We start from the raw sequence: 14,724 nt of genomic DNA, 5'->3' as shown, positions 1-14,724 counted from the left end.
GCAACACAACAGACCACCTGTTTGGTTTGTTGCGGTTTCCTTTGGATATTTACACCAGTTGCAAGGGAGCGATGTTTTTCTGTTGCCAAATCAGTCGTAGGTGGAGTCGGTCTAGCTCTTTTTTACCTTTGCCGTAACATTTTACGCTGGTACCCCAAGGGAAGTGTGCCAAAAAGTAGAATGGTAGGGGCTGGTTATGTACAGTACTGTGTCAAAACTTTCCACTCAATAGAAGCACGGCTAACTACACAAATCCCTTTGAACCCATCGTGGTGAGGATCACAGGTCAGTCTTTGCGACCTAGACCTGACATGTGTACAGCAACAAGTATGGTGCCTGATCACATTTTCCCCATCTTGGTCTCTCGCCCCCAATGCATGTTAGAATCAGTTTCAAATGCCATCCGTTTGCCTTTTAATCCTTGAACAGTCTTGCTCCACCCTGCTTGCTGACTTCAACTTCATGTGCCTTTGGAGTCTGTCAGGTCTGCTGACCAGGTGTTTTTCCTTTACGTTGTCCCAGAAATCAGATTGCAACTGAGAGTGGATCGAGCTTTTGTATTTGCAGCTCCCAAACTCTGGGACCAGTCGTCTGTCCACATTAAGCTGTCCCCTTCACTGCCTGCTTTTAAATCTCATCTTGAAATGCTTTTCTGAGATGTTGCCTTTATTGTTTCACTGTTGACTGCTTATTTAGTTTGTTTTGCTTGAGTTTTATGTCTTTCATGGATTTTATTGTTACTGATGGCACCTATGGTAGTTCTGGGTGATGGGGAAAACATACTCACAATATACTTTTTTATATCACTATATATATGTATCATGATATTATAAAATCAATATTTATGTACATCTGGACCATCACATCTTTATTTTTAGGCAATATCGCAATGTATGAGATACAAAACTACTAGTTGTTTCTCTGGGCTCATTAAAGGTTTTCTTTTGAGATGTTTGCGCTTCTCAGAGGAGTGACAATACACTTTAATAAAAGATTTACTGTGTATGATCAGTATTATATGCTTAAAATATAGTTATTACCTTTTTATTTCAGATCAAACCTGGTTTATTTCTTTATTTCTGTCAAGCTGGTCAAATTCTGCGATAACACAAATAATTACAATTCAGTTGTAATTTTGTAAATATAATTTTGTCAATTCAATATACAATATTTAATTTATAATGATTTGTGTATTCCACAAATGTATCCAATATAATAAATATGATGATTATCAATGTAACAGCCTTTAAAACCTGGAAAAGTCAACATGGATACCTTGTTATCCACGATATGACAATATCTAAAAATCTAATGCAATATCTTGTCTCATGTCACGACATATAATATTGATACATTGCCCGGCCCTAACATGGATGTATAATATGAACTGGATAGAGCACCACCCCCTCTGCCTTGAAGACAATGTTTACATGGTGGCCACTGTGGGTACTGCAACCAAAAATCCCATGGGACCCAAAAAGCAATTTTCCCATTGACCGCAATAGTAAAAGAGACGCCTGTAAAAGTGTCCACAGGACACCTCGAGACATAGATACAGGCTTTTAAAGACCTTTATATTTTCAATTCATGGAGTTTCATATTTGAAAAACATTCCTAAAGATCATAAAAAGCCCAGACAAATCTTATTTCTCAGAGTGACGTCACAGCTGTGTACGAGCACAGCAAAGCGTGGTCATGTGGCGTCTCGGGAACGGTGCTTCTGTCAGTGGACCGTACGACATGAACACTTTATGAGAAATGTGAATAAATGAAGACAATGAGGGGGTTTCATTTACAATTTAAAAAAACATATTATTACAAAGTAGGTTTTAGTTATTTATTTGTCGCTCATTAGCATTTATTTTCAAACTTATTATCAATGTATTAACAAGATGCTGTGTGGATTCATTGAGGAGAGGAGACTGACATGCTGCACTTTATCACTGTGTTCAGTCCCGGACATCGTGACACTGATGACGGTGTGGACTGTGGAGCTCTGACCGTGTGATACACTGAGACCTGCGGTCACTTGGTCACCACTGATTCCCGGGGAGGCTGTTTGTCTTATCGTCACTATAGGTTATTAAAGTTACTGTTAAATGTGATGAACAAGCAAGTTAGAGTTGAATATAAAGAAAGAATTGTGACTTATAAAACTACTTTAACCCGTTGTTATTGTTCCTAATAATAATTATACAAATATATAAGGGAAATCAGACAAAAACAACATGATTCCTGTAACACATATAAACTAATAGCCACAGTCAATTAAAGAGATATTTCACCGCTGGGAAGATGAGTGTCTATTAAAAATGGGTCATCTATGGAGTAGAAATGTGCCTTTTTGGCCGAGAAAGGTAGAAAAATGTATTTATTGCTCATGTACACAAACGACGACTACCCCCAGAATGCTCTGCGCGCTGGCGACAGCGCAGCCATTATCACAGTAAAGCGGATATCGTGAGTTGTGTAGCCAGAGCCCGCTGCGCCACATTCAAGTGCCCACAAAAAGTTCTCCACGTATCCAGGTCCGGCCGCGGGCACCGCCAAAAAAACAGGTCTTTTCCCTCACAGCCATATCAGTTTGAAAACTACATTCTGACATTGTCTCAGTTTACAAGGCCAAATTAAAGAGATAGAGATGGCGGACACTGTGTTTACATTCTGGGAATGAAGTCTCGTCCATTCTGGGAAGTCTCGTCCCCCTATGGTTGAGTCGAAAAAGTGCAGAACTAGTGTTGTAGTTCAAATCTCAAATTAATGGGTCATCTCCAAGTACGTCATGTGACGCGTGAACACAAATGCTATTTTTTTGAAATCAGTGGAAAACTGAGGGAGGGAAGCACACTTTTTAAAAAATAATACTGCTATTCTAGCAATACAAAGCCACATGCTAATCAGTGAAGTATACCTTTAAATAAACCATTTTTATTGAATTGTAGACTATGATGCATGATGAGTATAGATGAGATAGATAGTAAGATAAACTATGGTTGCAATATGCAGACATCATTTCTCAACCTTGTACAACCAATGAAAATGTGACAATTACTGTACTTTGGCCTTTTGTATAAGGTGTTGTTTTGAACATTTCTACAACTCGCTTATCCTCATGTTTACTGCTGTCATGAGGACATCAAAACCACATGTATTGATGTATAGAAGCTTTTATTGTCAGACTGGCCTGAAGAGGCTTTGATTTGCACCTAATTGATGTTTGTCTGACTACTGTATGGGAATTCTGAGAGGAGTTGTTGTCTCACTCGTTCCGGTGTAACTCAGGCCTGCAGCTACTTTACCAAGTGTCCAGAAAGGAATGAAGGGGCCCTTTTCTTTGTATGCACACATGCATACACACACCAACTGTTGAACAGAGTCTAGTATAGGGTGGGAAAGTTTACTCAGCCAACCCAGGCTTCAGTGTTTGTCTGTGTTCCCAAGCACAGATGGGAGGTTAGTGGCACTGTGCATGTTTGTACGCCTGACAGACGACGCTTGTAGCAGGCTGCATGTTTCATTTTCTACAAGCTGAGCTTGTATAACAAATAATAAACTGAGAGTCTTAAAAGATGCACAGAATGTGCGGAATCGGGTTTGTCGGAAACAAATTCTCCAGGACAATTAAATCCCCATTTTATATCCTGTACTCCAAATGCACCACAGCACACATGGATTAAGTTGGTGCTGATTGCACCAGCATCACTGAAGCACCGTGCTGACCTGGAATTTGATTTGCAAAATGGAAATATGAAAAGTAGGGATGCACTATGTTGGACTTCTTGCCGATATCCGCTATGACGAGATATCGACAGTGCTTAGGCTGTTAGATTATACAGACACATATGTTTTCCTTGCTTCCTTTTATCCTGTAGTGAAATGTATGTTATATTATTATTATGTTATATATTGTCTAGGTTTTTTTCATCAAGCAAAACAAATAAATGCAAATAAATAATAGCTAGTTAAGGAGGTAGCAGTCTATTTAGCCAAAATAAAGCCACTCATCAATTTTCCATCCTCCATTTTAATTATAATAATTATCATAATTGAAGACATTCACCAACAGGACAATGTAGATTCAACATGAGAATCCAGGAACTCTCATGTTTTTGTCACTTGCTTTCCTCTGTTAGCATCTATGTGTTGAGTGTTGTGTCGTGTTAATGTTGCGACTCATTCTCTCTGTCTGACTGTCCCCTGTCGGGTGTTGTGGTTCACCTCATTCATCTGTGAACGGTGTATTAATGCAGTCAGTTTGATGTGACAGGAAAGGAAACTGCACCCACCTTTTCTCTTTCTCTTTCTCTTTTCTGCGATCACATCAGTAAACGCATACGTGTAGGTTTGCACTTGGATCCCCCAGCTCCTCGAGTCTGCTTGTTGTGTCCTTGGGCAAAACACTTAACCCTACATTGTTTACACATATATATGTATATATATATGTATACATATGTGTGTGTATATATGTATATATATGTATATATATATATATATGTATACATACATATGTATACATATATATATATATATATATGTGTGTGTGTATATATATACATATAGTACTGTTATTTTTGGATAGTTACTCTGTTTTGTCACATAACAATAACTACAAGTTTTTCTTTGTGCGTTTATATTTTTGTTGAGTGTATATATATCCATATATATGCAGTACATTGCATGAATGGATGAATGCAAATGTGTCATCAACATGCAATCTGTTCTTCATAAAATTGTTAATAATTAATATTTATTTGAAAACCTGAAACAATTATGTATTAATTAAAAAAATAAATATTTTTAAGGACTATATGCTACCAATCGGCATATAATTAATATTATGGCAGATTGCTGTAAGAAGTGTCTTTCTGTCATTCTGTGGCTGACAGCCAGGACAAAAACAAGCTTTTTGGCAAATGCAAGGTGCCATAACCCAACTTTATCTTTGCTTTTAGATGAAATGACAGTATCCATTAGTAGTTCTATGACTTAATGCAGGAGAAAACAAAAGACAGCCGTGATGGATTTTTTTTCTCCGTCTTTGATGTTTAGTACCTGCTCTTCTCATCTGTACTGTGCTCTGTGGCTGTGAAATTTAAGCTGATTATCTCTGCTTTTGGTCCGGTCTGCCTGGTCAGACGTAAAAATTTACATTTCTGAGAGGCATGTGAAAACAGGGTGGGTACGTGCACACAGCTGCGGTACAGCTAGTGTTTTAAAAAAGAGTGGACAGGGAACTGCTTGGACTGCACAGCTTCAAGAGACGTGAACAACTTCCACTTTGAAGCCTTGTGTTTCCTGTTTTGACGTAGCCACATAAGGGCCATCGTGGGCCTGTGCCACCAGTGGTGGCTCCTGAAGAAAATTTCAGGGGGGGGGGGCAATTTTTTAACTGACCAAGGATCAAGAGCTTTCACAACTTTTACCAAATACATACAACACAAATATGACAAAATAGTGCAGTCAAATTATTCATTAAGTGTAAAGGAAAGTGCAGAATTAGATTTTTTGATGTGTTGATAAATGCATCTTACAATACTCTCTTACACAAAACAGTCCGATTGTCTGATTTGCGTGAAGTTTAAACCTGCAGTTAAACCCTGGGCAGAGCAATACAAAGATCAACAATGTTAGCAAACAAGCTAACAAACGTAGCTTCAAATGACTGCTGTCCGCTGCTACGAGCCATACACAGCTAAAGCTGGATTTCCACTGGACGCGGAACGGACGCGGCGTGGTCGCCGTTGCAAATCGCTTCCATTCTAATCAATGAGAGCATTTCCACCAGGCGCGCTGCGGAGCGTCTCTGCAGCGTCCCAGAAGCGGCTTGCCGCGCCGCAGCGCTATCGATAGGAATCAATTCTATTTTTTCCGTTGCCGCTGCTGAACCTCGTACATTTCAACGAAGCAGATCGCACAAGACAGGAAGTCTGACACAGAATCAAAGTAAAACCCTTCTGCCCCCCTTTCAAAATAAAACACAATACGCAGGTCATATAGCCTGTCACAACTTCACATCAACATTAGGTCGTGACCGGTGCTGCCAGGTAAACAGTCAATTAATCAGAGCGTCTCGGAGAGTCATAATGTACGACGAGAGACTGATTGTTGAAGTGGAGAAACATAAAATCATTTATGACACCAGATCAACAGTTCTTCCACGTCGGAGAATGAAAAGAAGCTGTGTTGTTGTTTCCTTTATACACACAGTCTATCGCTGGATCTCGCGAACTCGTGCCCGTTCAAGATTATCGCGCGATCTTCGGTGAATACCGCTGGCTCCCAAGGCACCGCGCCGCTGCCGTAACGCACCCGGTGGGGATTTACGCCGTGCAGAGGACGAAGCAGAACCTCGCTGCTGCCGTTCCGCGGCACGTTAGTGCATGCACATAAATCCTCATAAAAATGCATTGGAGGGTATGTTTTTCGGAAAAAAAAACTTTTTAACATGAGCGTCATTGGGAGAATTTTTGGGCGATTCTCCACGTCAGTCAAATCGCCCCAGAAGAGGCGGAACCATAAAACGTGACTTGAATCTGATGATTCTGATTGGACAATGACAGATAATATGTCTAGAACACCTATAATAACTACCTTTGCTGGCAGAGACGACTGAAAGGAATATTAGTACTAAGGATCTTTGGAATTGCTGAGGAAAAAAAATTATCTTTCTCCTAGTTGGGAGGGCGTCGCCCCAAATCGTCCCTATACACCGTCGGCCCCTGTGTGCCACTATGATTGACAGATGGCCCACCCTATCAGAAGTGCCCAGCATTAATTTGAAATTCAAGGAACGAAACAAAATAGCCCACAATAATCTAATACAAAATGTTTTTTCAATGAAGTATTTTATTATGTTACAAATATTTACAGAAATGCTGTCTTAAATCATGTTTAATAATTTTTTTTCTGCACTCTATTTTGATTGGGTAAAGCTATGGAAGCGGCAGCAGCGCACACATCAATCGCTGGAAGCTCGGAGTTCATCTGGGTTAGGGTTAGGGTCTGCAAAAAGGAATGTCATTTTGGATGACTGTTAATTCATGTTCGTCTTTGTAAGTTACAACAAATTCCAAGTTGTGTGTGACTTGTCGATACAAAGAAATAGCATGCTAAATTGACGATCAGAACCGTTAGCAATTAGCTGGTCAGCTAGTTTTCATTCAGTCATTGCATCAAATGCATGTTGTTAGCTAGATAGCTTTAGCTCTGGGGTTACTTTCAAGTCTCACGCACTGAGCGTGGCAGTCTCTGCTTCACAGAACAATACATTAAGAAACTGGACATAATAACCTCTTAACATTTGAAATGAAATAACTTAAAAAATATACAGGAAGGGGGGCTGATTCTGTTATCATTTCTTGTCCTTCCACTTGTATAGTCATATTTCCATCATCTGTTTTTGATGTTGTTTCTTTTCTCTTTGAAATAACAATTTGAAGTGCAGTTGCAGTAAATACCATTTCATTGTTGCATATAGTCCATTTTAGTCAGGAAGCTATGTTTAGTTGTAATGTTTAATTTTTAGATTTTATATCCTGTCCATGCATACGTCATTGCATTTGTCTGTTTCAAAGATGTATGCTCCCTACCCCCCCGTCCTGAAGACCTCAAAATCTGCCACCAACCGATACAATCATAACCCAGCATGTTAACACTATGTCACCCATGCAGTTATGTCTTCCAAAGCTTTATTGGATCAGAGCCCATGTAGTCCCTTTTACATACTGAAATCATGGACGTAATATGTCTGAAACACCCTTTTATTGACCGAAATCCCTTTTTGGCAACACACCGACATACACAAACTGTAAACTAGCAACCTAGCACTATTGGGAGTGTGCTCATACACAAGCTCCTATTTAAAATAGTTATTAAAACATCAATTATTTATTAAAATATATAGGCATATATATATTATTCTTTAATTGCGATTATTCAGTCAGATAATAAGGACTGTGCGACGGCTCTATTTGCCATTATTCTTGAATGTTTCCTTAAAATGTACTGTGTGTGAGAGGGAAATAATTTATTAATTAGCAAATATTGCCTACATCTAGCTATTTAGTATGACATAGGTATAGTCATGTTATTAACTTGATGGTAATTTTGCTCATGTGAACTAAACTGATAAAGGTCTGTTGAGGGCCATACTCTCTAATTTGCTTCTTTTAATAAGATTTGATTTGTTTCCCCTTTTTTCAGGCAGGAAACATCAAGACCATTTGCATTGTTTGTATGTAAAGTACATTAAATGTACATGTTTATTACATGCTAAATTTGAAAGTAAAGATTCAATGAAATTTATCTTATGAATGGTAATTAAACACAATAGCTTTGTTCCCTTGCTATTTAAATTGGGTTGTCATTTCTGCTAAAGAGCAACAGTCAAACATAAATGAATGTATACAGAAAGGATTATTTGTCATATATATGTATATATAGAGTTTATTTAAAGCTCCGAGTTCCTTGAAAAGGTTGATATTTTATCTTGAAAGTGCTGGAAAAGTGCTTGAATTTTACTCTTAAAAAGCTGTACGAACCCTGCATTTTATACGTATATAGTCTGTCATAAAGTCATCATCTCTGCACTCACTGAACCTTGTGTGTATAAAACGTTTCCTCTGTCAAATACAAATGTCCTTCAGATCTCTGAGAGAGAGTGCATTATTTTGTTGTCATCAGTGAGATTTTCAGTTCATGGCATTTCAAGAATCAGACGCTTCACATGTTCCTCCAGTCACATTAGAAGTTAGAGAGAAAACAGCGAGGGGCCTCTGGCCTTTAGCTCCTCAGAGTGACAGTCTGTTATTGGCGTGCTGTGTAGTGAAACAGGAGAGGATACAGCTGCAGCGTGCAGAGCAAAGAGGATTTTGTAAGAGGAAATGAGATTGTCTAGACAATATCTGACTGCTGTGCCTTCTTTGTGACTGAGAAACATTGTTGTTGACTGTTGCATATTTAATCTATTCATGCGTATCTTCTGAAGCATGGGTTGAGCTTTTACTTTGTTTTTCTAAGACAGCCCTACAGCTCGAAGGATTAACTCATGCAATTTTAATATTTATTTTAAACTATTTTAAATGACATATTATCTGTCTTTATTTAACTGTTATCATGCTTTCATCAAGTTTACATTTGTACAACTGCCACTTGGAGTGGATGAAGCTGGACATTTGATGCCTGTTTCTGGTCAGGTTTTCAAGCCATTTCAATAATTTATCCTCTATTTTAACAACTGTAAGTTCATAAGTCCAATAAGACCCAAGTATTCTTCAGTCTAAGTTTTTTGCACTGTTCTTTGTTCCCCTGGTTAATCGTTTTTTTCATGGTCTCTTTCAGTCACAGCTTGTGCATGGGATTAATTATTATAGCTGTTTATCTTTAACAGTATAAACCTGGAAAACAAATCTACAGGACTATTTGTATTTGGAAAATAATAATCATGGAAGGATAGATTGTTTTTGCACTTGAAATCTCTAAGTCAGGATGTGAAAAGTGTCATAGATTTTCACGATGAGTGTTGACTTCTATACAGTGGGCTTCAAATATGAAAACAGGGTGAACATTACTTTTAATTTCAGGCTCACAAACTGTATGGGGAAATTTAACTGCTAACTGAGTTTTGCACACAGTTTTCTGATAACACAAAATAACTTTTGTTTTTGATGTAAAAATGAATTATTAACGTGGAATTCGCAGGATTTTGCAGATGTTTTTACAAATCTAATCACAATATCTAGTTTCTTAAATCTACTCCGCGTTACTTCCACATACTGTGTGAAAAACTCAGAAGGAAATCCTGCACCATCATGCATCTTGTGACTTTGTGCCCGTGGAGCTTCATTTGCCTCCTTATCTCACTTCTGTTCCTCTTATTTTCTCTCTGACAGACTGTGGTGTTGTGTGAGTGACGCCTTGTTACAATGACGACCCACGTGACCCTGGAGGACGCTCTGTCCAATGTGGACCTGCTGGAGGAGCTGCCTCTCCCTGACCAGCAACCATGCATCGAACCCCCTCCCTCCTCGATTATGTACCAGGTATAAACTCACAGACCCCGTCACTGACGTTCACCATCATCTTCAGTCTTGAAAACAATGCCAGTGTCCACCTCTCACTCTTTTCTCCCACACCCATCTACAGGCTAACTTTGACACCAACTTTGAAGACAGGAATGCATTTGTGACTGGCATCGCCCGCTACATAGAGCAAGCCACAGTCCACTCCAGCATGGTGAGACTTCCAGTTTTCCAAAACCACGTAATGGCTTGTCGTCATGTTGGTTTTCACATGTGATTGGTTAAATCAATATTTTTGCTGTCCGTCTTTAAGAGCTGCTGTTCCTCTTTCAGCGAACACAAAGGAGACAGTGTGAAGCAGCCTCACGCCCTTAAAGACAGACTTGTTTTTATGTGAATTGATTATCATTAGGCTCTTTTTGTTAGGATTTGGCTCGGCCTGTGGCAGGACACACACTCACACACACACTCACACACACACTCACACATTCCCTTCACACACTGGTGAATCAGGCAGGCAGTGGATCACTAAACCTCTTCCCCTGATGGTGAATGAATGGAGTGTGTGATTTGACTGGTAAATAGGGGAAGTAGAGCTTTATTTAACTCCATTCAATGGGAAGTCCTATTGAGGTGGAAGCTGGTCTATTTGAGGATGCCCCCTATTTAGACAGAGTGATGGAGAAATATATACCACATGTCTCTGAATAGGGTTGAGTATTATATATATACTCGTACTGATACAGCTAATGATCATCGATATTGACACTTTCTAGTAAGTGTAATTTCTAGTATTTGGAGCTGAGAACGCTTGAAGGCAAATATGTGGTGGAGAGCTGTTACTTTCTTTTAAGTTTCGAAAAGTGATACAAAACCAGGGGGCTGCAGAAAAAGCTGTCAAACTCGCTGCACTTCCTTAGGTTTGTACACTATTGTATTTTTATGTAATAAAGTTATTTACCATTTACTTGCTACTACATGTTTACACATGACAGAGCTTTTACCTAAAGCTCACATAGAGTGGTCCACTTTCACATAAATGTTAGTTATGGAGGTCTACTTACATACATTAACTTGTTTTTATGGTCAAAAACCTCCTAGTTGCTGTAAACGAGCCGATAGAAATCCTCTTTTCTGAACTGTCTTGTGATTGGTCAATAGCCGGAAGTGACATATTCAGCACACTCGCTCTCAGAAGCGCAGCTCCCCCCTCTGGAACGGTGGATGCACTGCTACTCATTATCAAAACATTGTTTTAACAATGTTTAAAAATAGCTTTGTGACGACTCCCCGCCGCAGTCCCTTTTATGACTTTGACGCGGAGTCGGACCCTGAGTCAGAAGACACTGTCGCTCGTGAAACACCTCCACAGCGGACGTTATTCTTCTTCTGCGGTTCAATGTACGCAACCGGATGTGCCCGGACTAGTGTCCGGAGCAGGACGATCTGCTGTTCCGGAGAACCGTTGTTTAGGTAACCGGACCGGGTTTTTTCAGAGATCTCGCTGAGCCCGAGATTACAATAAAACACATCGTTCTCAGCAGTGGCTGAACTGTTTGTTTTGAACCTTCAGGGCTTCTTAAACAAGGTAATGATGCAGATACACACTCAAAAACAGCGTTAATTGGAACTTCCGGTCTAGGTTCGCTTTAATTTAGAAAAATAATAAACCCAAATTTGATGGAGCACATGGCTAGCCCTGTTGCCTCACAGCAAGAAGATTGCTGAGATATGCAGATTGTTTCTCCAGGTTCTCCGGTTTCCTCCCACAGTCCACAAAACAGGGCGAGGTTAATAGAACAGGTGTGCGTGTTAGAGTGAATGGTCGTTTGTCTCTATAGTCGTGTTTCTACCGAGTGGAATGGTTTGATACACTACGGCACATTTTTTTTTTGCTTTTCCACTAGGAATAGCACCAAAATATCCAGCCCTTACTGTTCCATTCTTTGGCACCCTTCCCTTGGTGTACCAAGGGAGTACAATGGTACGGTACGGTCAGGGTAGAGATCGAGCAACTCCACTCACTGCAGCTAGCTGATTGGGCGACAAATGCCCACAGTCTATTCTCAGACAAAGCTTGACGTCTTTTTGAGACAAACAGCCACACACCTACCGAACTGTGCCAAACTGTTGGCTAAATGTTGGCCTGGTGATGAACTGAACTGCCTTTAACCCTAGGTCAACTTGGATTGGCTCCACCTCCCCAATGAATGAATGAATAAAGCCAAACTTTCAAAAGCCGGTTTGCCATGATGCTGCCATGATTTTTTCATTCAGGAATGTTTGGGAATCAGAAAAATGCTGGTAAACTGCGCTAGCATTTTCGGATTCCTAACCATCCTTAAGTGGAGTCAGAATAAATGGAACAACAATATTGAGAGCTCTATTTATTTGTCCAGATGCATATAATGACACTCTGGTATGGACCAGTGAAGAGTTTGGATCAATATAATCCTGGTGTTTGTTTTCCAGTCTTATTTTTGAATGGGGGAAATGTTCTAATGCTGAGATATTTGTCAAGCCCCATTCATTCATGTGACTCCTCTCAAATGTTGATTAACCTCTTCTTCATGGTTGCCTCCAGTACCGGGGGCAGCGTCACAAGCATCGACAAAAGCATCATAAAACCATATCTAACTTTAACAAACACAGACATGCTGCATACCCACAGAAAGATCAGAGACTCAGCTAAAAGCTCATATAAACCATTCTTATGTTCACGAAACACAGTTAAAACACTGATGGATCAAACCAGCAAGATCGAAAAGAAACCTTACAGCGCACACATTGAAAAGCGGCACCGGAGCATCAGCGTGATTATGTAAACAAAAACACATGTGTCGACTGGACAGCGGAGAATCCACAGATTCCAGTGGTATTTTTATCACTCTACGACCAAGATTCACGGATCCAGCCTTTCAAGAAATACAAGCAGAAATGTTGTCTTACCTTTGCTGTTTATCAAAACAAGTTATTTCCACCGGAACAAAACCACTTCTAATGAAGAACTACACTTCCCAGCATGCTTTGGGAACAAATCCCGGTCTGATTGATCATTACAGAGCAACATTAGATCGTTCTGATTAGAGAAAGGTGAATGTCCGCACAAATGCGTCATTTGCATTTATGTCCCTTTGACTCACTAATGAAGTGATTCACACACATTTGGAGACCGGGCTCTGATTCTACCAGTTTAGAGCAATATTTTTTTAGGCGAGAGAAAAAAATCCTTCATTTTTGCTGTGTTCCATGTGCATTTACTCTGACACAGTGTATCTACAGTGTATCTACAGTGAAACTTACACCTGTGGTGGAATCTCACAAGTGTTATCTTTATTTTGATACCAAGATAATCCACATAGAGCTTGTAACTGCATAGATTTACTCTATTTAGTTTGGACATGTCATGTTCGAGCAGGGACTCCAAAAAGAGGGTCAGGGAAGAGGCTACAGTAACGATTAGGAGATCCCAACAAAAGCAGCATCTGCTGAAGGCCTTTTTGTTGCAACTGCTCTGCAATGCGTTCAGCATGTTTTTTTTGTTGTTTAATGTTTTTTGCAGAATGAGATGCTGGAGGAAGGACATGAGTATGCAGTGATGCTTTATACCTGGAGAAGCTGCTCCAGAGCCATTCCCCAGGTAACTCATGCATGTACATAAACACACATGCATTTCTCTTTTTATTTGTTGGTCACACTTAATTCAGAGATCAGAAATGTACAGGCAGCTTATTCATTAAAGTAAGAACATGTGGATGTGGGAGAGACTACATTAAGACACATGCATGCATACAATGTTGAATTGTTGTTGCTGCTTCTGTAAAATCAAGCTGTGTGATGGCACCCTCTTGTGTTAAACAGGTGAAATGCAATGAGCAGCCCAACAGAGTTGAAATTTATGAGAAAACAGTGGAGGTGTTAGAACCCGAGGTCACCAAACTCATGAAGTTCATGTACTTCCAGGTAAGACAATAAAGATACTATCTATCTATCTATCTATCTATCTATCTATCTATCTATCTATCTATCTATCTATCTATCTATCTATCTATCTATTAGGGATGCAACGGTATAGTTTTCCCACGGTTCGGTATGCATCACGGTTTTTGGGTAACGGTACGCTTTCGATATCTTAATACAAAACTACTCAGACTAGCAAAGGCAATATTGCATTGCAAAAATAATTAAAAGCACAGATATAATCAAACCACAAACTTTATTTAAACAATAGTGCAGATCAAATTAAACAGCAAACATAAAACCACACAAATTAAACAAAAAATATAAAGTTTAGTGCTATCCAATACAAATAAACTACAAATACACCGTGCTCCTCCAAGTGAAAAAGACGGTGATGACGATATAAATGAGAGGCTTGCTCCGAACCGTACTGTAGGTGAATGTGGAGTAAACTTAAAGCGTTATGATGTGAGGAAGATGTTAGCAAATGTCTGTCAAATATCCAACTTAAAACTAACTTCACTGTCAGTGACAGTCCTTTTTTAGTTTGAGCTGAATTCAAAATAATCCCACTCTTAAATGCATTTAAACGAAGACGGTGCCACTTAAAACTTTCTTTTTTCAGAGGCTTGTTCACTCGCCGTTGTTTCTGCATTGTGTTCAGACAGCGCTCATCATTTTCATGTGGAGCGCTGATTGGCTCCTGGGATACTCAGGGACGCACTGATTGGCTCTGAAAGCGGCA

General features: G+C 39.6%; 1 protein-coding gene across 1 annotated transcript in view; it reads left to right on the top strand.

Moving 5' to 3' along the window:
* cyfip2 (cytoplasmic FMR1 interacting protein 2) overlaps nt 1-14,724 on the top strand; it is a gene marked incomplete at its 3' end in the record, with an annotated part of 43,629 nt that overhangs the window by 8,614 nt on the left and 20,291 nt on the right. Inside the window, exons 2-5 of the mRNA XM_083891718.1 lie at nt 9,891-10,040; nt 10,144-10,233; nt 13,582-13,659; nt 13,881-13,982. Coding sequence (XP_083747844.1) covers nt 9,924-10,040; nt 10,144-10,233; nt 13,582-13,659; nt 13,881-13,982 — 387 coding nt within the window. The 5' untranslated portion in view covers nt 9,891-9,923. The remainder of the gene's footprint in view (nt 1-9,890; nt 10,041-10,143; nt 10,234-13,581; nt 13,660-13,880; nt 13,983-14,724) is intronic.

Source organism: Microchirus variegatus (genome assembly GCF_963457635.1).
Source record: "Microchirus variegatus genome assembly, chromosome: 6".
NCBI lineage: Eukaryota > Metazoa > Chordata > Actinopteri > Pleuronectiformes > Soleidae > Microchirus > Microchirus variegatus.
The sequence above is the reverse complement of the archived record's forward strand: the minus strand, read 5'-3'. Positions and strand labels throughout refer to the sequence as shown.